Here is an 18608-nt window from a genome sequence, read left to right as displayed (position 1 = left end):
TCTAAGGTAGCCATAACTAATATTAATTCTTAAAACTATTACCTATAATTTAAGTCAATGCTACGTAGTAACTGATTAAAAAATTATTTTAAAAACCAAGATATGCTGAGTTTTTTTAATATCTTTATTCTCCAGAAAACAAAAAAAATATATAAAGAAAGAAAACGGTTATGAAAGATAATTGCTCTTTGTTGCTCTCAACAATTACGCTTTCAAATATGTTTATCAGGTTAGTTTAACTTTGCGTTAAATGTTAATTTATACATTTGATGTTATTTCATGTCATACCACTCACTTAGGAGTTACTCTCACGTAACTTCTTTTGGATGCTGAGCAAATATATCTGATACTGTTCTTTCAGAAACAACAACAAGTCTTCAAATCAGCAGTCCTCCTCCTCCTCCTCCTCCTCCTCTCTGTCCTCGTGTTCTTCTTCATCAGCCGTCGTCCAAGAGATGTCTCAACAGACAACAGTGGTACCAGAATCCGATTCAAACAGTCAGGTTGATTGGACTTACGACCCAAATGAACCACGATACTGCATTTGTAATCAGGTAAAAGCATAATCTGAATCAAATAGAAGAAAGGGAGCTATTTCAATTTTTTAAGTGCTCTTTTTTTCCTCCAGTTAAAACACTTTTGCTTTCTTGTATAAGGAATGTAATAGAATGTGTAAGTCACCCATAATCTCAGCCCCCGGATACAGCCTGTAATTAGACATTTTGATTTGTCACTGCCATACACCCCACATGCATGTTGTCTTAGTCTGCTCAGGCTGCCGTGACAAAATACCACAGATGGGGCGGTTTAAACAGCAGAACCCTATCTTCTCACAGTGCTGGGGGCTGGGCCAGTGTCAAAGTGCTGACTGATTCCATTCCTGGTGAGGGCTCTTTTCCTCGCTTGCCAAGGGCCACCTTCGTGTTGTAGCCTCATGGTGAAGAGAGCGCTGGTGTCTCTTCCTCTTCTATAAGGGCACCAGCCCTACTGGATTAAGATTCCACGCATATGGCCTCATTTTTACCTTCATTGCCTCACAGACCCTATCTCCAAATACAGTTGAGGGGAAGGGATACAACACAAGAATTTAGGGGAGAGGCACAAACATTCAGTCTCATACACATATGTACACACAGATGTGCAGATACGCATGTGCATGTATATGTTTGTGTGTATGTGTATATATGTGTGTGAATTTGACCAGTTGGAGTCACAGTATATGTAACACTGTTATGTAACACTGTTTCACTAAGTCATATGTACTGAGCATCATTTTTAAGTAATTTTTTTAATCTTCTCACAGTTATCTGTTAGGCTGTGTGTAACTTTTTAAACCAATAGTTAGCTATATGTCTTTTAGTGGCTTTAATTCTTTTGAAGTTACAAATAACGTTATGGTAGACATTTTTTAAATGTTATCCATTTTATACAGGTATTTCTAAGATAATCTTTAGAAATAAAGTTAAGTTAATATATCTGTTATAGACTACCAAATTATCTTTTGGAATTCATTACCAAAAATTGGTGAGCGTGCCTGTTTCCTTAACCCTGTCCAACACTGGATATTATTCTGTCTTGAAAACCATGTACCAATTTGATAGTTTTATATCACACAATCATTTCAATTTACATTAGTAGTAAAATTGGACCCTTTTTGGCCATTTTTATTTCTTCTTTTATGAATTGACTCTTAAAGGTGTTGGCCGATTTTTCTATCATTTTTGTCTTGTACATTAAGAATGCTTTGGGGGCGCCTGGGTGGCGCAGTCGGTTAAGCGTCCGACTTCAGCCAGGTCACGATCTCGCGGTCCGTGAGTTCGAGCCCCGCGTCAGGCTCTGGGCTGATGGCTCAGAGCCTGGAGCCTGTTTCCGCTTCTGTGCCTCCCTCTCTCTCTGCCCCTCCCCCGTTCATGCTCTGTCTCTCTCTGTCCCAAAAATAAAAAAAAAAAAAAAAAAAAAAAAAAAAAACGTTGAAAAGAATGCTTTGCGGTTTATTTTTTTTTTATTTTTATGTATTTATTTTTTTAGTTTTGAAATTCCAATTTTATGTAGTAATGACTCAGTCTTTATGAAGTCAGCCATGGGTTATATGCTTAGGAGGCCTTTTTGCTTTTTTACCTCTTATAAACGTGTCTTTCATTTTTTCTTATTTGCAAATGGCTTTGTCTAGCTCTTGATATACTTTAGTTTCTTCACATTTAAATCTTTAATCTATCTACAATTTATTGTGTTTAATGGTGTGAGTTGGCAATCTAATTTTTGAGAATTTGCCATTAAAGAGTCTGTTAGTTTTTGTACTGTCACCTGACAAACTTTTTTTTTAAGTTTATTTATTAATTTTGAGAGAGACAGAGACAGCACAAGTAGGGGAGGGGTAGAGAGAGAGGGAGACAGAATCCCAAGCAGGCTCCACACTGTCAGTGCAGAGCCTGATGTGGGGCTTGAACTCACGAAACCGTGAGATCATGACCTGAGCCAAAATCAAGAGTCAGACTCTTAACTGACTGAGTCACCCAGGCACCCCAAATGTTTTTTATTATCAGTGATTAAAAAAAGAAAATTGTGTAAAAATCCTGTCATTTAAAGTAGCTTACCTACAAAAGAACAAAATCAGATTCACCCTAGATTGCCTATCTGTAACACTGGAAACTAGTTAAGTTGATGCAATATATCTGTAGAGCTCTAAGGGAAAAATCTGGGTGCCCTCCCAAAATTGTTACCCAGAGAAGTCATTCATGTGCATACAACCATATACAGATACTCTCACTAGTGCAGAGAATCAGACAGTATACCCTCTAGTTATAACCCTGTCTGAAAAAATGTTTTGGTCCATTGAGAACATAAGTTAATTCAAGAATTAGGAAATTATAAAGTGCTGGTGATGAGCAGCAAAAAGAAAAATGAGAAAGGGCAGATAGTAAATTTATACTAAGTTTAGAAGTTTCGACTACTGACTGCAAAAATATAAATGACCTAGTGACCCAAGGAAAAGGAAAAACCTTAAGTAAGTAACCAAGAAAGAAATGTAAACTCTTTATAAAAGAAAGCACTCACAAAGATAGTCTGTCAAGGTTCTTTCATACTTTCCAAGAGCACGTAATTTCTGTGTATTTCTCTCTGTCCCCCTGCCCCCCAAAATCTTTTAGTAAAAAGCTCTAAATTATATAAAATCTTTATTAAAAAAGTTATATACCCTATTTTTTAGTGCAATTGAGTATATGGTATATTTCCGTCTATTTCCTAACAGTATCATAAACCATTAATTTGGATTTAGACGCTTGTCATAAGTCATAATAAAAAATATTTACTTTTATTTGAACTAGGTATCCTATGGTGAGATGGTGGGCTGTGATAACCAAGATGTAAGTATTAAATTTTTTCTGTTTGGGAATGAAAAAAATAAATTATTATTACTTGACTATTTTTCTTATTTACTGTGTCACTGAGTTTAAGAACACAGGTTTGCAGTTATGTTAATTACATATTAATGCTAGAATATTTCTCTGCAAAACAGGTAATGTCCCTTAATGTGTTCCCAATTTAAGTTTTTTTAAAGCTAGTTTTATGGTTTCATGTGCAGATTATAATTCTAAAAAAGTATTATATTGTATGAAAATTAGAAACACTCTCCACCCCCTTTGCTAAATAATACAGTGTTTACTAGAATCCAGTTCACCTATTGCGGTGAAGAACTAGAATTTTAAAACAGTGCATTCTGTCGGGAAGCCCGCGGCCAGGGGTTGGGGTGCAAATGTTGAGGCTGTGATGTGAAGATATTTTCCTCCTGTCAGTAGAGTACTTCCTGTTGTACTCTGCAGCTGTCAGCTGATAAGAGCCACTTCTGGTATAAAAAGTGAAGCAGGTTTGAAAGAAAAGAATTCCTATTTCTTTTTTAGGAAGCTTAATTCTGGTTAGAGATCTGTTTTTATTGGATGCTGAGAATATTTCTTCTAGTAATTTTATTCCCTCCTTACTGTCTCAAACTTCCAGTCCCCCTCCATTTATCTCTTCCTGCAGAGGGGTAACAGAACCCTGAATTCTAAAGAAGTACTAATCCATAATGTCAGAATCCTGAGGTTAATCAACAGTTTACACAATCTGAAGATTGAACAGGGTTGGCTTGGTGTGCATTAAAGTTTGTACTTTCCTGACATGATAGGGTCCAACAGCACGTTCACATAGATGGAGACAGACTGTCCTCCTTCCCTCTTTAGAATCACTTGTGGGCTGTTTGTGATTATTGTAAAACAATATTGCCCGATCATTTCAAGAACAGCGTTGTAAAGTCCTGGGGCACTTAGTGAAGATGATGCATTTCCATGACCGCCCCGTTGTACTCTCTGATCCCTCACTCCCAGGTGTGCCCTTCGAGTGCTCAGATCTCCTGTGCCCGTGTGCAAGTGCTTAATGTGCTGCAGAGTAGAATACTTCTCCTCTGCATGTCTAGGCACAGACCTACCCAGAGAGGAAATCCAGGGTATCCCTTCATGTTTTGCATTGCAACCAGCTTATTGTACTTTATAAGGCAGTGAATAATGCTGAATATCAAATAAAATCCGTAAAATATATTTGCCTTTTTGGGGACCCATCTCACTTCTTGTCCTTGAAAGTTGGTATCCTCCAGTTTAACGAGAATTAGTGAATTTTTGTTCGTTACTTGGGATTATGAAAAGGGATTATATGAACCTCCGAGTTAACAAAGATGCGTGCTTTTTCTGTGCCTCCATTTCCTCATCTCTGAAACTTAACCAGTTGGATTCAATGATCTGTAAATCGGCTCCTTGATCTAAAAGTTCCGTTTCCATGAATCTAATAATACGCAGTCTAGTGGGCATATTTCAGCATATTCTGTAATCTTTAGAGGTCTGAACCATTTCTCTGCAATTTTGCCTTCCAGTGCCCTATAGAGTGGTTCCATTATGGGTGCGTTGGGTTGACAGAAGCTCCAAAAGGAAAGTGGTACTGTCCGCAGTGCACCGCCGCTATGAAGAGGAGAGGCAGTCGGCACAAATAAAGGTGGTCATTTCATGTGAGCAAGGAAAAACTTCAACTAAATGTTTTATATGGGACTTTAAAACAGAAGAAAAGAGAAAAGAGAAACAATGCATTTCCAGGCAACCACTTCAAGGATTTACATAGACAATCCTGTAAGATCTTGAACTTGAATTTTATGGGTTGTATTTTAATAATGTAAGTAAATTATTTATGCACTCCTGGTGTGCTACGAATATTATTCCAGTTAGCCTTGGATTCTTTCAGTGGCCAACATATGCAGACATTTGTACTCCTCAACCAGTTTCTCAAAGTAATGGGCATTCTATAATTTAGACTTCAGAGAATTCCAACGATGAAGATTTTAAGAAAAGCATTTTATATTCAACAGGTATGTTCTGCTGCATGTACTGTACTCCAGAGCTGTTATGTAACACTGTATATAATGGTTGCAAAAAAAAAAAAAAAAAAAAAAAGTCAGTGCTTCTAAAAAGAATTTAAGATAATGGTTTTTAAAACGCCTTTATAATAAGCTTTGTTTCTTTGTGAAACTAAATTCAGCAGGCTGAAGGAAATGGTTCATGTGATAAAGTGGGCTGGTGTCCTCTAGAGTACCTGGGTACATAAACAGAAACTCCTGTAGGTAAAAACGAATCTGTGCCATTAGTCTTTATATGTTTCTGCATCCAGATAGAGTGCAGTTCATGGGAGGGGAGGGGGGGCGGGGGAGGGGCTGAAGGGCAAAGGGTGTTAAAGTGATACATTTTTATACCAAATGTGTTTATTTTTTTGTGCAAGTAATCCTTAAAATTGGAATTGTATTAGGTGTTAAAATAAAGTTTTTAAAAAATTACTTGTATTTATACTTTACACACTCAATAAGGAAAATTTCTTAATTCCAGTTAACTTCCAGTTTTCCTAATCTAAAAAGGACAGAGGCCCAGGACACAGAATGCTATGTAATCTGTGATTTCTTAAACAATGCTTGGAATTCGGGACGTAAAAATAAGGGAAAGACATTTTTAATGTAAATTTGAAATGCAAATGTATTTTTCTAGAACATCTCTCTGGCTTTTCCTTCAGTCTAAAGGACATGAAAACAGTCTAATTATAGTAGATAAAATAGAAATAATGGTTATAGATGTTTTGACTTTAGGCAGTGTGGCCAATTTAAATAAAGAGACCTCCTGGATTAGAGCTTAAAATTCAGTTCTATTTGGGATACTACCACATGTTGGTATGACAGTTCATTCAAATTTTGAATCACTCTGGGCCTTATTAAACCAGGGTGATGCTGGCTGCAGGATGTCTGTAAAGCACTCCTAAGGTTTTATTCTATAGGTGCTATTTAAATTATAAATTTTGCATAGTGGAGGTTTTATTTCAGGTATAATATCAAGTCTGGTTGGTAGAAAAATCCTTAAAACTTTAAAAGTACTTATTACATCGTATTTCTTTTATGTTGAAACTTATGGGTCCTTTAGATTTCTGCTTTAATCAAAACCACTTATGAGCCTCTTAGAACTTTTTCAGAAGTCTATAAAATCTATGCAATGCTACCCAAAGGGTATGGATTAGATAGGGGATTTCAGAGGTCTCTTTTAGCTTCACGAATCCTCAACTCTGAGCAACTCTGAGCTGTTGCAGAGTGATTTTATAGCTGGAGAGTCCCTAAAACAAAGTAGGTTCATTTGTGGGTATTCATGATTTCACGATATCATAAGTATCATGATTTCGTAACACTCAGTATTTTCATGGAGATATTATAAACCTTTAAGAAATAATATATTAACGTAGCATTCAGTTAGCTTATTAGCATGTTGCCTGGAGATGCTCTGTGGTATTGTTCAATCTCCTAATTCTATATAATGATTTTTCCAAGTTACTCATTTTCCAGGAATTGGTCAAAGGAAAAAGCCTTATGTACAGCCTTATTTTAAGAGAAAGTTCCTTGTCGGAGTCAGGAACATCCCCCATTTCCAGCTGCTGCAACCCCTTTCAGTGTGTGAATTCCACTAGTTACCAAATCATTTAGAAAACATTTTGACAAAACTTAACCTCAAACATTGAATATTTTATGAAGCATCTATAAAGAAGCAAATGAAAATTTTGTTCGGTTGTTTAGCAATTGGTGGAACCAGTTAGTATCTAAGATATTTTATATATGTATATGAATAAATGGGCCAAACGTGGAACTACCTCCTCCAAAAAAAAAAAGAAAAAAAAAAAATGTGGCCAACTATTAATATACTTTGAGATGCTTAGGCCAAGAGGTGTGATAAGCATTTTTGCTATTACAAAATACACATTCAGAATCTTTGTTGTACAAAACTCATGTAATAATTGGTGACACAAAGAATCCAAATGTGGGTTCACATTTTATAGGTGGTGAAAATTGAGGCCTTACTGCTATGAAGTGTACATTAAAATGTTCATGGTGACACATTTGAAGCAATAAACGGCTTAATTAAATGCCTAAATGAAGCTGAGTGTTTGATAAACATACATATACCATCATTCTTTCAAAGGCAGTTCATGTTTTTTTTTTTCTTTGCTCTTTTCTACTTTAAAGCAAATTCCACATATTTCCGATTTTTAACTGTATTTGGTTTGCGCAGTGTTAGAGCCATTTGTCCTTAGATCTCAGAAATGGGCTTCTTGATCTAATTAATTATACTAATGTTAGAAAAACAAATGTCTAATACACGTGGGTTGTGAGAGGTGAAATACTCTGTGTAGACATTGCAGTGTTTTCCTTCAACTCACATTTTTAAAAGAAATCTTTAGCAGATGGGTTTAAGAGGAAACGAATAGCCTCAAAAACGTTTATTTTTATAATTTTACACACATCGAGCACTTAGATATTGAGAACACACAGATGAAGGTGTCCGGGTGTGGGTGTGGGAAGGACGAGTGTGTTAACAGGGAACTGCTGCACTTTGATGGGTGCTGCGATGGACGCACAAAGCATTGTGGGAAACTGGGGGACTTAAACACAGGAGGTTTCATTTGAACTGATTGCTAAAGACAGATGACGTAAGCGAAGGTTTTCATGGCAAAAGGAACCGTTCAAGGGCCACTACACTCCCGAAACTTAAAAATAGTCTGGGCAGAGTGGACGTCGGGAAGGGAGGTGGAGGGTCAGAGAATAAAGCCAGAAAACTGAGCAACAGTTGAAACAAGCATTCTACACAATGTCCTAGAATTGTTTGTTTAATGAGGGTAGTGGTGGCATTTACATATTGTTGTCTAAATACATTCTTATTTTAGCAATTTAATGAAATTATAGCACTTTTCTTATTTTAATGTAGGGATGACACAAGTAGCCTATAACTTGGAAATTGCTAAAAAAAAAAAATTCTAAAGAATCTTTTTTCCTAGTTTTTGAAACTACAAATGAGAATTGCTAGTGAAGATTTTTGTTTTCCTCAGATGATAAAATCTACGTTACTCAAGACTGTAATTTCCAACCCAGGATCTTAATATTCATGATTTGAATCTGCTCCAGAGAAATAAAGTTTAAAGTGACTTAAAGATGAACTGACTTCAGAATTGTTTTCTTTTTTGATTTCGGCTTGATATAAAAAAAGAGGTATACCCCTTCTTGGCCCTTTCCATTTTAAAGTAGTAAGTATATATACTTTACAAGTCAGTATTTAACTAATAAATTATTAGGCATATTAAAATGTTTATTTGGTAAAAATTTAATAATTTTTTTTTAATAATAATTTCTTTTCAACGTTTTTTATTTATTTTTGGGACAGAGAGAGACAGAGCATGAACGGGGGAGGGGCAGAGAGAGAGGGAGACACAGAATCGGAAACAGGCTCCAGGCTCGGAGCCATCAGCCCAGAGCCTGATGCGGGGCTCGAACTCACAGACCGCGAGATCGTGACCTGGCTGAAGTCGGACACTTTAACCGACGGCGCCACCCAGGCGCCCCTTTAATAATAATTTCTTAATAAATTCTTCAGAGCAACGTAATTCAGTTTTTGGTTAATCCAGAACCACCTTTTACTTTCTTTGTTTCTGGCAAAGGAGACTATTATAATCCTACACTTTTCCGCTGCTTATTAAGAACTCAGAAGCCAATTTGGGAAATGAGGGTCCGGAATGTATTATGCTTATGTGTGTGTTGCTTATTCCCGGCCTCCATTTCTACTTACCTGTGCTAATGAATAAGAATAGTGTTCCTTAGGAAAGTTATAACTGCTAGTCTTTAATGGTGAAGTACTTTGAAACATTCACAAGTGTAACATCAGTGGTAGGGAACAACAGTGGTCATATTTGAATTCTTCTTGCGTTGTTTAATCTAATCCAGTAGAGGGACCCTTCATGCTAATACATTAAAACAAGAACAGTTGTAATAGGTACTAAGTTACTTTACAAAGCTGCTCAGGTTACATGTAGTATAAGAGGCCAGCCAGAAATATTTCTGAATAATCCTGAACATAAATATGAGTTCATTCAAATTTTACTAATATTTTACTAATATTATAACTAATGCTATGACTAGTCAATAGAAAGTTTTAGTGTAACTGATTTTACCAATATTATGACTAATTAGTAGAAAGTAGTCTGACCTCCCCAGTAGTTCTCATTAGAACTTTTCAAAATTTATGTTCATATATCCTTGCAGCACCTTTTATATTTATCTTTAGTATGAGAAGTGACTATTTTTTTGAATGGGTTTCACAAGTGTGCCAAAACATGTCTTCACTTCACCAGTGCTTATCATTTATAAATGTTTGAAAGAATCCAGTTATCTGTTGAAAACAAAAAAATAAGCTTATTTATTAGTGATCATATGGTTTACATATAGGAGTAATCTTTTGAATTTATGTGGTATACATGTGACCCAAGAACCATGCTCTATCAAAGAATGTGTCCTTACCCACTCAGAGTAGCTAAATGCTTGCCATTCTTCACTGGAGTGATAAGACAAAACCTACCTCGTGTCCATCCCCTATCACACATCAGTTTTTTAGGTAGTAAGTTTGATGCTCTAAAAATTTCAAAATACCTTTTATTTTCTGAAAATAAGAATGAATGATTAAATTGTAATTGCATTTTAAAAAAGAAACACTATGTCACTATCTTGAGACAATTTTTTGAATGTATTCTGGTTTCCAGGTAATATTATATTGCAGGTTTACAGAGAATACAGATGAGATTTCTAACTGAGTTAAAGAACATAATTTGATACTATGTTACAAAAAACAAAAGCTAAAATTGTTGTTTTATAGAATGATAGATAAAAACTTAGGAATACTGGCTGCATGCCACGGTGTAAATTTGTGCCCTAAAGAAAGTAAAACAAATAGTGTAATTCATTGGATTAAATGTTTGCCAGTCTACCTGTGTACTCACTGATTGAAATGATCCTCTCTTCCTTCCTCCCTCTCCCCCTCCCTCCCTTCCTATCATGCGTTCGTTCTTTTTTCTTTTTTCTAGACTGTGTGCATAAATATGTGTGTGTGTGTGTGTGTGTGTGCACATATATCTACATACATGAATATATGGTCTTTTAGAGGATGCAAATCTTCAAAACAAATTAGAGAGGCTTAAAAGAAATTATATGGGCAAAGTTGCATTTATTTGGGGAAGTGGTATAATTACACATTTAGGAAGTGGTTAAAATTTCAATGTCATTGCCACAAGCTGCTCAGGTATACACTATTCTGACTTAAGTAACGATCAGGCAGCCACCTGTAAAAATTATGCTATAACTATTTGATTAAGCTTCCATTTTCCAACCTCAGCTACTACTGACATTTTGTACTCTATGTTGCTTTGTTGTAGAGGGCTGCTCTGTGCATTGTGGGATGTTTAGCAGCATCACTGGCATCCACACACTCGACGTCAGTAGCATCCCCTTGTGCCCATAAGTTGTGACAACTAGAAATGTCTTTAGACATTGGCACATGTCTCCTGGGGAGCAAAATTTCCCCTGCTGGGCTGCATGTTACCAAGACGTGAAATATTTCCTATGGGAAAAATGGAAATCATATGGAAAATATTTAAATCGATGTATAGACCTCCACGAATAGGAATTTTTAAATCACTTGCCGGAAGACAGTAGTAGATGCTGCAAGGATATGGTGGTGAGTAAAATAGTTTCTGTTACAAAGCAGTTCATACTGTAAAAAGATACAAGTATACTAGTCCCTAAAATACAGTACAGAATATTTAAAAGAGTTTCTGTTACAAAGCAATTTATATTGCAAAAGGATAAAATTACACTAATCACTAAAATACAGCACAGACTATGACAAAAGTAATTTTGGTTCTGGTGCAAGCAAGTCCAAAGTGCTTATATAGGAGGAAAGTTGTGAAAAAGAAGTAAAGCAACTAGTTGAGAACTATGGAGAGTTGGAGAACGTATGTCCCATTTTAAAAAGGCAGCACCAGGGGCGCCTGGGTGGCGCAGTCGGTTAAGTGTCCGACTTCAGCCAGGTCACGATCTCTCAGTCCGTGGGTTCGAGCCCCGCGTCAGGCTCTCAGCTGATGGCTCAGAGCCTGGAGCCTGTTTCCGATTCTCTGTCTCCCTCTCTCTCTGCCCCTCCCCCGTTCATGCTCTGTCTCTCTCTCTCCCAAAAATAAAATAAAAAACGTTGGAAAAAAAAATTTAAAAAAAAAAAAAAAAAAAAAAAAGGCAGCACCAAAACTGAGAACAAACTGAGGGTTGATGGGGGGTGGGAGGGAGAGGAGGGTGGGGGATGGGTATTGAGGAGGGCACCTTTGGGGATGAGCACTGGGTGTTGTAAGGAAACCAATTTGACAATAAATTTCATATATTGGAAAAAAAAATAAAAAATAAAAATAAAAAGGCAGCACCAAGCGTTATTATATGGAATCTCTAGGTGATTTGCATGCTCAGAAATGCTGGTCTAGTGGACAATTTAAAATGAAAAGCGTTGGGGTGCCTGGGTGGGTCAGTCGGTTAAGCGTCCGATTTGACTGGCTCAGGTCATGATTTCATAGTTCAGGAGATCAAGCCCTGTATCAGGCTCTGTGCTGACAGCACGGAGCCTGCTTAGGATTGTCTCTCTCTCTCTCTCTCTCTCTCTCTCTCTCTCTCTGTGCTCCTGCCCCACTTGCCCTCTCTCTCTCAAAATAAATAAACTTAAAAAAATAAATAAAATGTAAATAAAGCTTTTAGTTTGGAGGATTTGGTCTGTCTGTACTGTTGATTCATCTAGAACTTGAGTCTAGTTTGAACAATAAAATAATTTTTAAAATACCTTCTTCAAACGGTTAATAAATTCACCACCTCCCTTCACCCCCGACTCATTACCAAAAACCCAAAACGAAACGTATGTATGACGGAGGAGTACATTTTGTGTTAGAGAGGTGTGAGGCAGAAGATTGTTCTGTTCTGCCCACCCTTGAAATTCTAGAATTCTAAAAGGACTGTTGCCCCCTTGTCTCAGGTTGATGCTGCTTAGATACAGGCCCTTGAAGACTGAAATAATTTGGTGGAAGGGATACTTTATGAAATTATATGCACAAAAGCATTCAGTCTGAAACACTGCCAGAACCCACAGGCACGCAGTCAGGCAGCGTGTCACCCGCCTACTCTGCTCACCGAAGCAGCTTACTCTGTCTTCATTGTTCCTGTTCTGACGCCTTCAGACTCCAACACAGGCTCCTACTTAGCCTTCCATCAAAACTGGGGCATGAATCCCCGCTGCTTGTTGTCTCCACCTACTGCTCACGCCCAGCCCACTCTTGATCTCATTCTCCCAAACCAGCATCTGCCACCAGCCTCCATCTCACAGAATAAAGGAAAAAGAACATACTAAGTGCTCATATTTGCTTTTGGGGCTGCTGTGTTCCAAGGGGTCCGTTATTTGATAATTTATCTGTTCGCATGCCTGACTCCACTCCAGACTGAGCTCTGCCTCAGCATCCAAAACATAACAGACATGCATTCAGCCTGCGTTCTTTCAACATGGGTACACAGAATGCTTCGGTGCTTTCCATACATTGTGTCATCTGTCATACACTTCAAAAGAGGCGTTAGTACTCCCATTTCACAAATCACTTGGTTAAAGACAGTTAATAGGCAGCAGCATGATACTATCCAGACTAGGTTAACTCTAATATCCGATGTCGTCTATGGACCCCCTCAGTCTGTTTGGTGGTTACTCCTGCTGTACCTTCTTTTCCACCTTGTACTTCCACCTTTCCACCCTATCCTTTTTCTCACTTCTGCAGATGGACTTTTTTTTTTTTTTTTTTTTTTTTTTGCCATCTTCTCCTGCTTCTCAGACTCAGTGGTTCAAACAGGGAACTGGGGTCTTTCAAGCCACCTACGGTATCACTTCTAGAACATTAATTTTCCACTTTCTTTCTGATTCTTGTTATTTAAAGTCTAGCTATAAAATGATCTGTGCTGTTGTCTTTCACTTTTCCCAGCCCAAAGGCACTATGATTTTAGCATCTCGATTTATGCTTTCTCTTGTACTCAACAATTTAATGATGCATAAAAATGACCCTCCAGATTCTTCAAACTCAGTTTTTCCGACTTTTTGTCTTGATAGAAATGTATATCCCCTTCCTTTTCTCCTAGTAAAGAACTTTATCTCATTTGATCTCATCAGCACAGGAACACTTGCAATGTAAAGATCTCATAATTCCTAGTATCTCTCAAATCACATTGAATCCACTAAAACTATACCTTCCAACATGATTGTTTAGCCGTTTCTCTTAAAATACTCTTGGCTTCTAAAAGTCAAGTGCCACTTCATGTTTCTCTACTTCTTCATTTGTCATGGGATTAAGAACTCTAAATCATTGGGTTAAATCTAGCTTAGTGTGAATACTGAATTCTATAACGCTTTAATCTGTTTCATAAAGGTTTTAAAGCAGTTTCTTCTCAGCGAGGAACCATGGATGCCCCTTTCTCTGGGTCTATAATAGCAGGGCACCCCTAGGGGGCGCTCCGCCTCACAAAATATAAGTGACTGGAGCTTGACAGAAGGGATCATTTCAAAGGTGTGGCCTCACAGAAGAACCTCAGCCCTTAAGAAAGAGTTTGGGTTAGAAACAAGTTACAAAACCTACTTAGGTTCAGAGCCTTTGAAGAATGACTTGAGCTAGCCCTGAGTATCCAGGGCTAGAGCTGGAAGGGCTGAGCAACGAGCACTGGACAGATTGCGTTTCTCCTTGGCTTCCCTTCAGCTGACTCAGCAAAAGTAGTTGGTGTTTGCAGAACTGCCCTACTAGGAGCGTCCTTGTGGCGGTGTGTATAGTATTACATTGAGTTGAATTTGGACAAAGCCTGCTGTGTATCTCTTTCCGCAGGGCAAAATTACCTGCTACTATCCACTTATTATAGGGGCGAAATTATCAGGCAATTAGCCTTTGAAAGACTTAGTCATTAGTCCAGGAAAGGAGCAATAACAAGTGATAGGAGTTAGGTACCAAAGCAGAAAGATGACTTCCAAGTTTTTCTGGTGCATTCACAGGCTTTCCAGTTCTGAGGTCCAGATGGTACTCTGGACCCTCCTAGCCCCCATAAGAGTGACCACCATTACCTCGAGTGAAGATCCTAACAATTCATGCACGGAGGTCGCTTTTCGCCTCACCCTCGACCTTGGTCGTCAGTCGACGAAGGGCTATTTGTTTTTCCAATTCTGTATTAAGGAAAAGAGATGACACAGGGGGTCAAACACTAAATGAGCATTTAAAATTCTGCAGGCTGCGGGTAGGCAGCCACATTTCCAGGGCAGCGGGAGACGCGGGTCCCCAACGGGGGGAAGCCCACTGTCTCCGCCGCGGGGCTGACGGCGCGCCACGGCGGCCCCGGGACCCCGCGCCGCCGGCCGTAGCCCCGCCCCGCCCCGCCGTACTGTGCGGCCGCGGGCCCCGGGGCCCAGCTCCCGGCCCGAAGCGCCGCGCGCGTGCGGGGGGCGCTGTGCCTGCGGGCGTGCGTCCGCGTGTGGGAGATGAATTGGAGTCACACGACTGGGTGTTTCCTTCCGAGTGGTTTTGATTAGCAATCCATTAGGGGAGCGTGGAAACTTTTTTTTTTTTTCTTCTTGTGGCTGAAAGGATGAAAACTGAGTAAGTACACAGAACTTTGAACTTGAAGCGGAATGAAACAAATACAAGCAAAACCCTAGCAGTAACCATGTCCATTCAAACCGTGCATTCCCTTTTTATGTGAAAAGCCGTGAATGCTTACAGGAAAGTGGCAATTTAAAACGGAATGAAGGGAAGCAGTGAAGAACCGTGAAAGGCTGGAAGCAGGACTGCTCTAAAAGCGGAGGAGAATGAGGAACTGCTCGGGCAAGCTGGCCTGCATCCCGCGGTGCAACAGGCACTTTTGGTTTTAACCTATTGAGCTCTTCAGCGCTGTTTCCAGACTCCAGATTTACTTTGGTATTGTTTTCTCTTTTCCTGTAAAGTCTTTGCTGCGAGTTTAAGGATGTTGTGAAAATAAGGCATCACCGGAAGCAAAAGTTTGGCAGCCTGGGGATACGCTCAGGTTATTAGTTACCACTATTATTATTTTGATGTCTTTTTTTAACCCAGGCCAGCCACTTTTCACTGTCATCCATGGAAGGGATCTTATTAACCGCCTCAGACTTTGGGGACCTATGATTCTTTGGCATGATCCTTCGGAAAGTTCTTAAGCGGGGATGGAGCAAGCTTGATTTAAAGACTGATTTGTATTTTTTCATGCTGACCAAAAAGAGCTGCTATGACTTTTCCGGCAACGTGGACGGGGGCCAAGTGAAGCTGAGCTGGTCATGGTCTGTCGTCCAGTGTTCCCTTGTCGTCGGCGATTTTGCCCCCGGCCCTTCTTGGTGGGCTTGGTGGTGGCAATCTGTCTCTTCTACCAGATCCTGACACTCCGAGGGACAAGGAAGCTCACAGCCGCTGACCCTGGGGCTGCCCCAAACGCACCCACCAAAACCCAAGCAAGCAGATGTAAGAAAGGACTCTCCCTGGACAAACAGTGCTTCCTTCTCCCCAGTAATGCGCAGGAAATCAGAAAGGTAAGGTGGTCATAAGCTTAACCTTGACATTTTCTGCAAAGATAGCAGTCTGCCTCTCTCTGTCCTTTCCGTAAAACTAAAATTAACTTCCAAGAGGTCTGAAAGGGATCCAGAGTATAGCCGCCCAGAGAGTGACCTTATGACAGTTAGCTTCAACTTCTGTTTACTTCCAGAAAGTCCTGGCCATTATTTTGTCTCCTAGAATTGTACTTCATTTCAGCTGAATGAAAAAGACAATTTGGAGGATGTTGGCGTGGTGTAAATTCTTTCTAAAATACTAGGATTCTAAGAGATCTGAAGATTTACAGTTCAGAGACATACAGATTCATAACATTTGGTCAACATTGAGTGTTTCCTCAAGGTAGTCAGTATGAGTGACCAGACCATTCCAGACTCAAAGATATTCCAGAATTCCATTTTATAATTGATTGAATCGATTTTTCCTTGGTGAATGCATTTCTAAAGCAACATATTTATTTCTGAACCATTTAAAAGAATAGTATAATACCTTTCCTCAAAAGAACTGATGCCCTGAATTTTATTGTTTACAGAATTTGGGAAATATTGATTATTCTACACTTACACTATTTTAATACTTTACTAATTTTGTTAAGCGTTGGAATGAACACAAAACACACACACACACACACACACAAAACCCCATGGGATTTCTATTTTAATATACCACTCTGTTTATGCCTGTCAGTGAAATGATGACTTTTAATATAATCCAACCTAAAAAAGAAAAAATAGAAAAAAAAACACACGCAAAAATCCATAGTGGCAAAGCTACTGATTCCTGTGCTACAGCAAGAGGTATAGCAAGATAATTTAGGAATCTTTAAGTGCTTTCTTATACCTGCAGTAGATTTAGGTAGAGCCTATGACTGTGGTTATTGTTGGGAGCAGAATTTCCTGTTGAATATACGCTGCTCCTGCCATTATTGCTAATAACTCCAGCAGTGCTGCCATCTTGTTTCAAAAACTCCCTTATGTATTTCTTCTCAGACTCTTCAAGCCCTGTGAGGCAGGTAAGGGAGTTGTGACGGTCATCATTTCTCAGTTACGATGACTGACATTCAAAGATGTTTAGGCAGGCCACAGGGCTAGCATGTGACATCGTATCTCCACCTGGTTCCTGCCACAGGACTGGTGCTTAAATCGAAGTAAGTTCAAAGCTCTAATAACAATTCATGAAAAAACAACTGTAAGAACTCAATGAAATACAAAATAATATTAGATTACAACAAAAAATTTTTTTAACGCTTAAGTGAGTGACTTAGCTTATCAATCAAGAAACATCTTGACCGAGAAATATAGTATCACTAGAAACACTTCTGGATGGAACTTCAACTGGCAAGTGTGAATCAATTATTAAAGGTTCTGAAGTCAGGGAAGAATGTGTATGTTTTCTTCATTTTTTTTTTTTTTTTGCATTTTTTGAATACATTGAATTTCTAATGGGTGTAACCTGTGACTTGGAAAGTCGCTTCTTGGGTTTTTTTCCAATGTTAACACATATAGTTTCTTTAAAAATAATTGAGATGGTTTTGCTCTTTAAGTACGTACAAGTTTTGCTAAGAATTGTGGATAAAAGGTTTTCATTCATTAACTCACAGCCCTTCTTACTCCCTGCTTGACTTTATGTGACTCCTGCCTTTGCCTGTAACATAGGCATATGTTAACTGTTATTTGTAGACTGGCACAGAGAATTCTGTTTCAGCTTTGGTTCTCCTGCTACTTACAAACCATCTGAAACTTATTGGCTGGTTGTGTAAAGCATTCACTCTAGAATTTTCTTGACATACACAAAAATGCCAATCACATGATTTTTTCCACAAATGGTTCACAGTCTTAAATATTTTAACCATAAGCAGGATTCTTAATTCACAATTATAGTTCAGAAGCCTGGTGGATATGATAACTGAATTTCCAAACATTTGCCATGTATCTCTATTTTTAACTTGTGTCAGCCTTTGGTTTAGAGCCAGTTTTTATTAGAGATAGAAAGGAAACTAGAAGAATCATGTGGAAGTTAGTTAAAACCAGATATAACTTAGTTCTTCTTGTGATACGTGTTCCAAAACAAGAATCAAATAATAATCCAGTTTTGAAGATTAAACATTCTTGAAGATAAAGTGAAGAAACAAATGTCTTTGGGATCAATATATAGATCTTTCTCAAAAAGAGCTACCTTATGAAGTTCATTAAAAAACTGATGGCATGCTTACACAGATTTTCCTCAAGACCTAAAACACAGCTTTTGGGCATTTTATAGAAGAAGCATTGTTTCTATCTAGAAATTTGGGGTTTTGTTATTACTTTTATTTACAAGCCAAAATGTTCACTTTTCTAGGGCTTTCCCTTACTGGTATCCATCCATTTTAAAGAGATTTTAAAAGTTACTTAAAATAGCTGATTGTGATCTAAGGTTCATGGGTTCCAGGAAGTATTTGGATTTTGAAGATGACCACCAAAGGCAGGCATTGCACACAAGATGTCGTGCATATGCATATGCACAACAGTCTGGGAAAAATCATGGTCCTTCAGATATTCAAACCTAAAGAAATATTAAGAAGCAGATAGACAAAGTGCTTAGAAAGCAAT

The 18608-nt window shown here is 38.4% G+C and overlaps 2 protein-coding genes across 8 annotated transcripts in view; both read left to right on the top strand.

Annotated features, from left to right (window-relative positions):
- The window catches only part of ING3 (inhibitor of growth family member 3), a 29211-nt gene extending 21739 nt beyond the window's left edge, over positions 1 to 7472 (top strand). For both annotated transcript variants that reach the window (XM_058724481.1, XM_058724480.1), the window contains exons 10-12: positions 362 to 554; positions 3324 to 3362; positions 4898 to 7472. In XM_058724481.1, the coding sequence (XP_058580464.1) occupies positions 362 to 554; positions 3324 to 3362; positions 4898 to 5014 (349 nt within the window). In that variant the 3' untranslated portion in view covers positions 5015 to 7472. The remainder of the gene's footprint in view (positions 1 to 361; positions 555 to 3323; positions 3363 to 4897) is intronic.
- A 7343-nt stretch (positions 7473 to 14815) lies between these two features.
- CPED1 (cadherin like and PC-esterase domain containing 1) overlaps positions 14816 to 18608 on the top strand; it is a 270661-nt gene continuing 266868 nt past the window's right edge. Inside the window, exon 1 of one of the 6 annotated variants that reach the window (XM_058724477.1) lies at positions 14816 to 16001. In XM_058724477.1, the coding sequence (XP_058580460.1) occupies positions 15753 to 16001 (249 nt within the window). In that variant the 5' untranslated portion in view covers positions 14816 to 15752. The remainder of the gene's footprint in view (positions 16002 to 18608) is intronic. The other 5 variants (XM_058724479.1, XM_058724474.1, XM_058724475.1 and 2 more) reach the window with 5 other exon arrangements.

Source organism: Neofelis nebulosa, chromosome 4, assembly GCF_028018385.1.
Source record: "Neofelis nebulosa isolate mNeoNeb1 chromosome 4, mNeoNeb1.pri, whole genome shotgun sequence".
Taxonomy (NCBI): domain Eukaryota; kingdom Metazoa; phylum Chordata; class Mammalia; order Carnivora; family Felidae; genus Neofelis; species Neofelis nebulosa.
The sequence above is the reverse complement of the archived record's forward strand: the minus strand, read 5'-3'. Positions and strand labels throughout refer to the sequence as shown.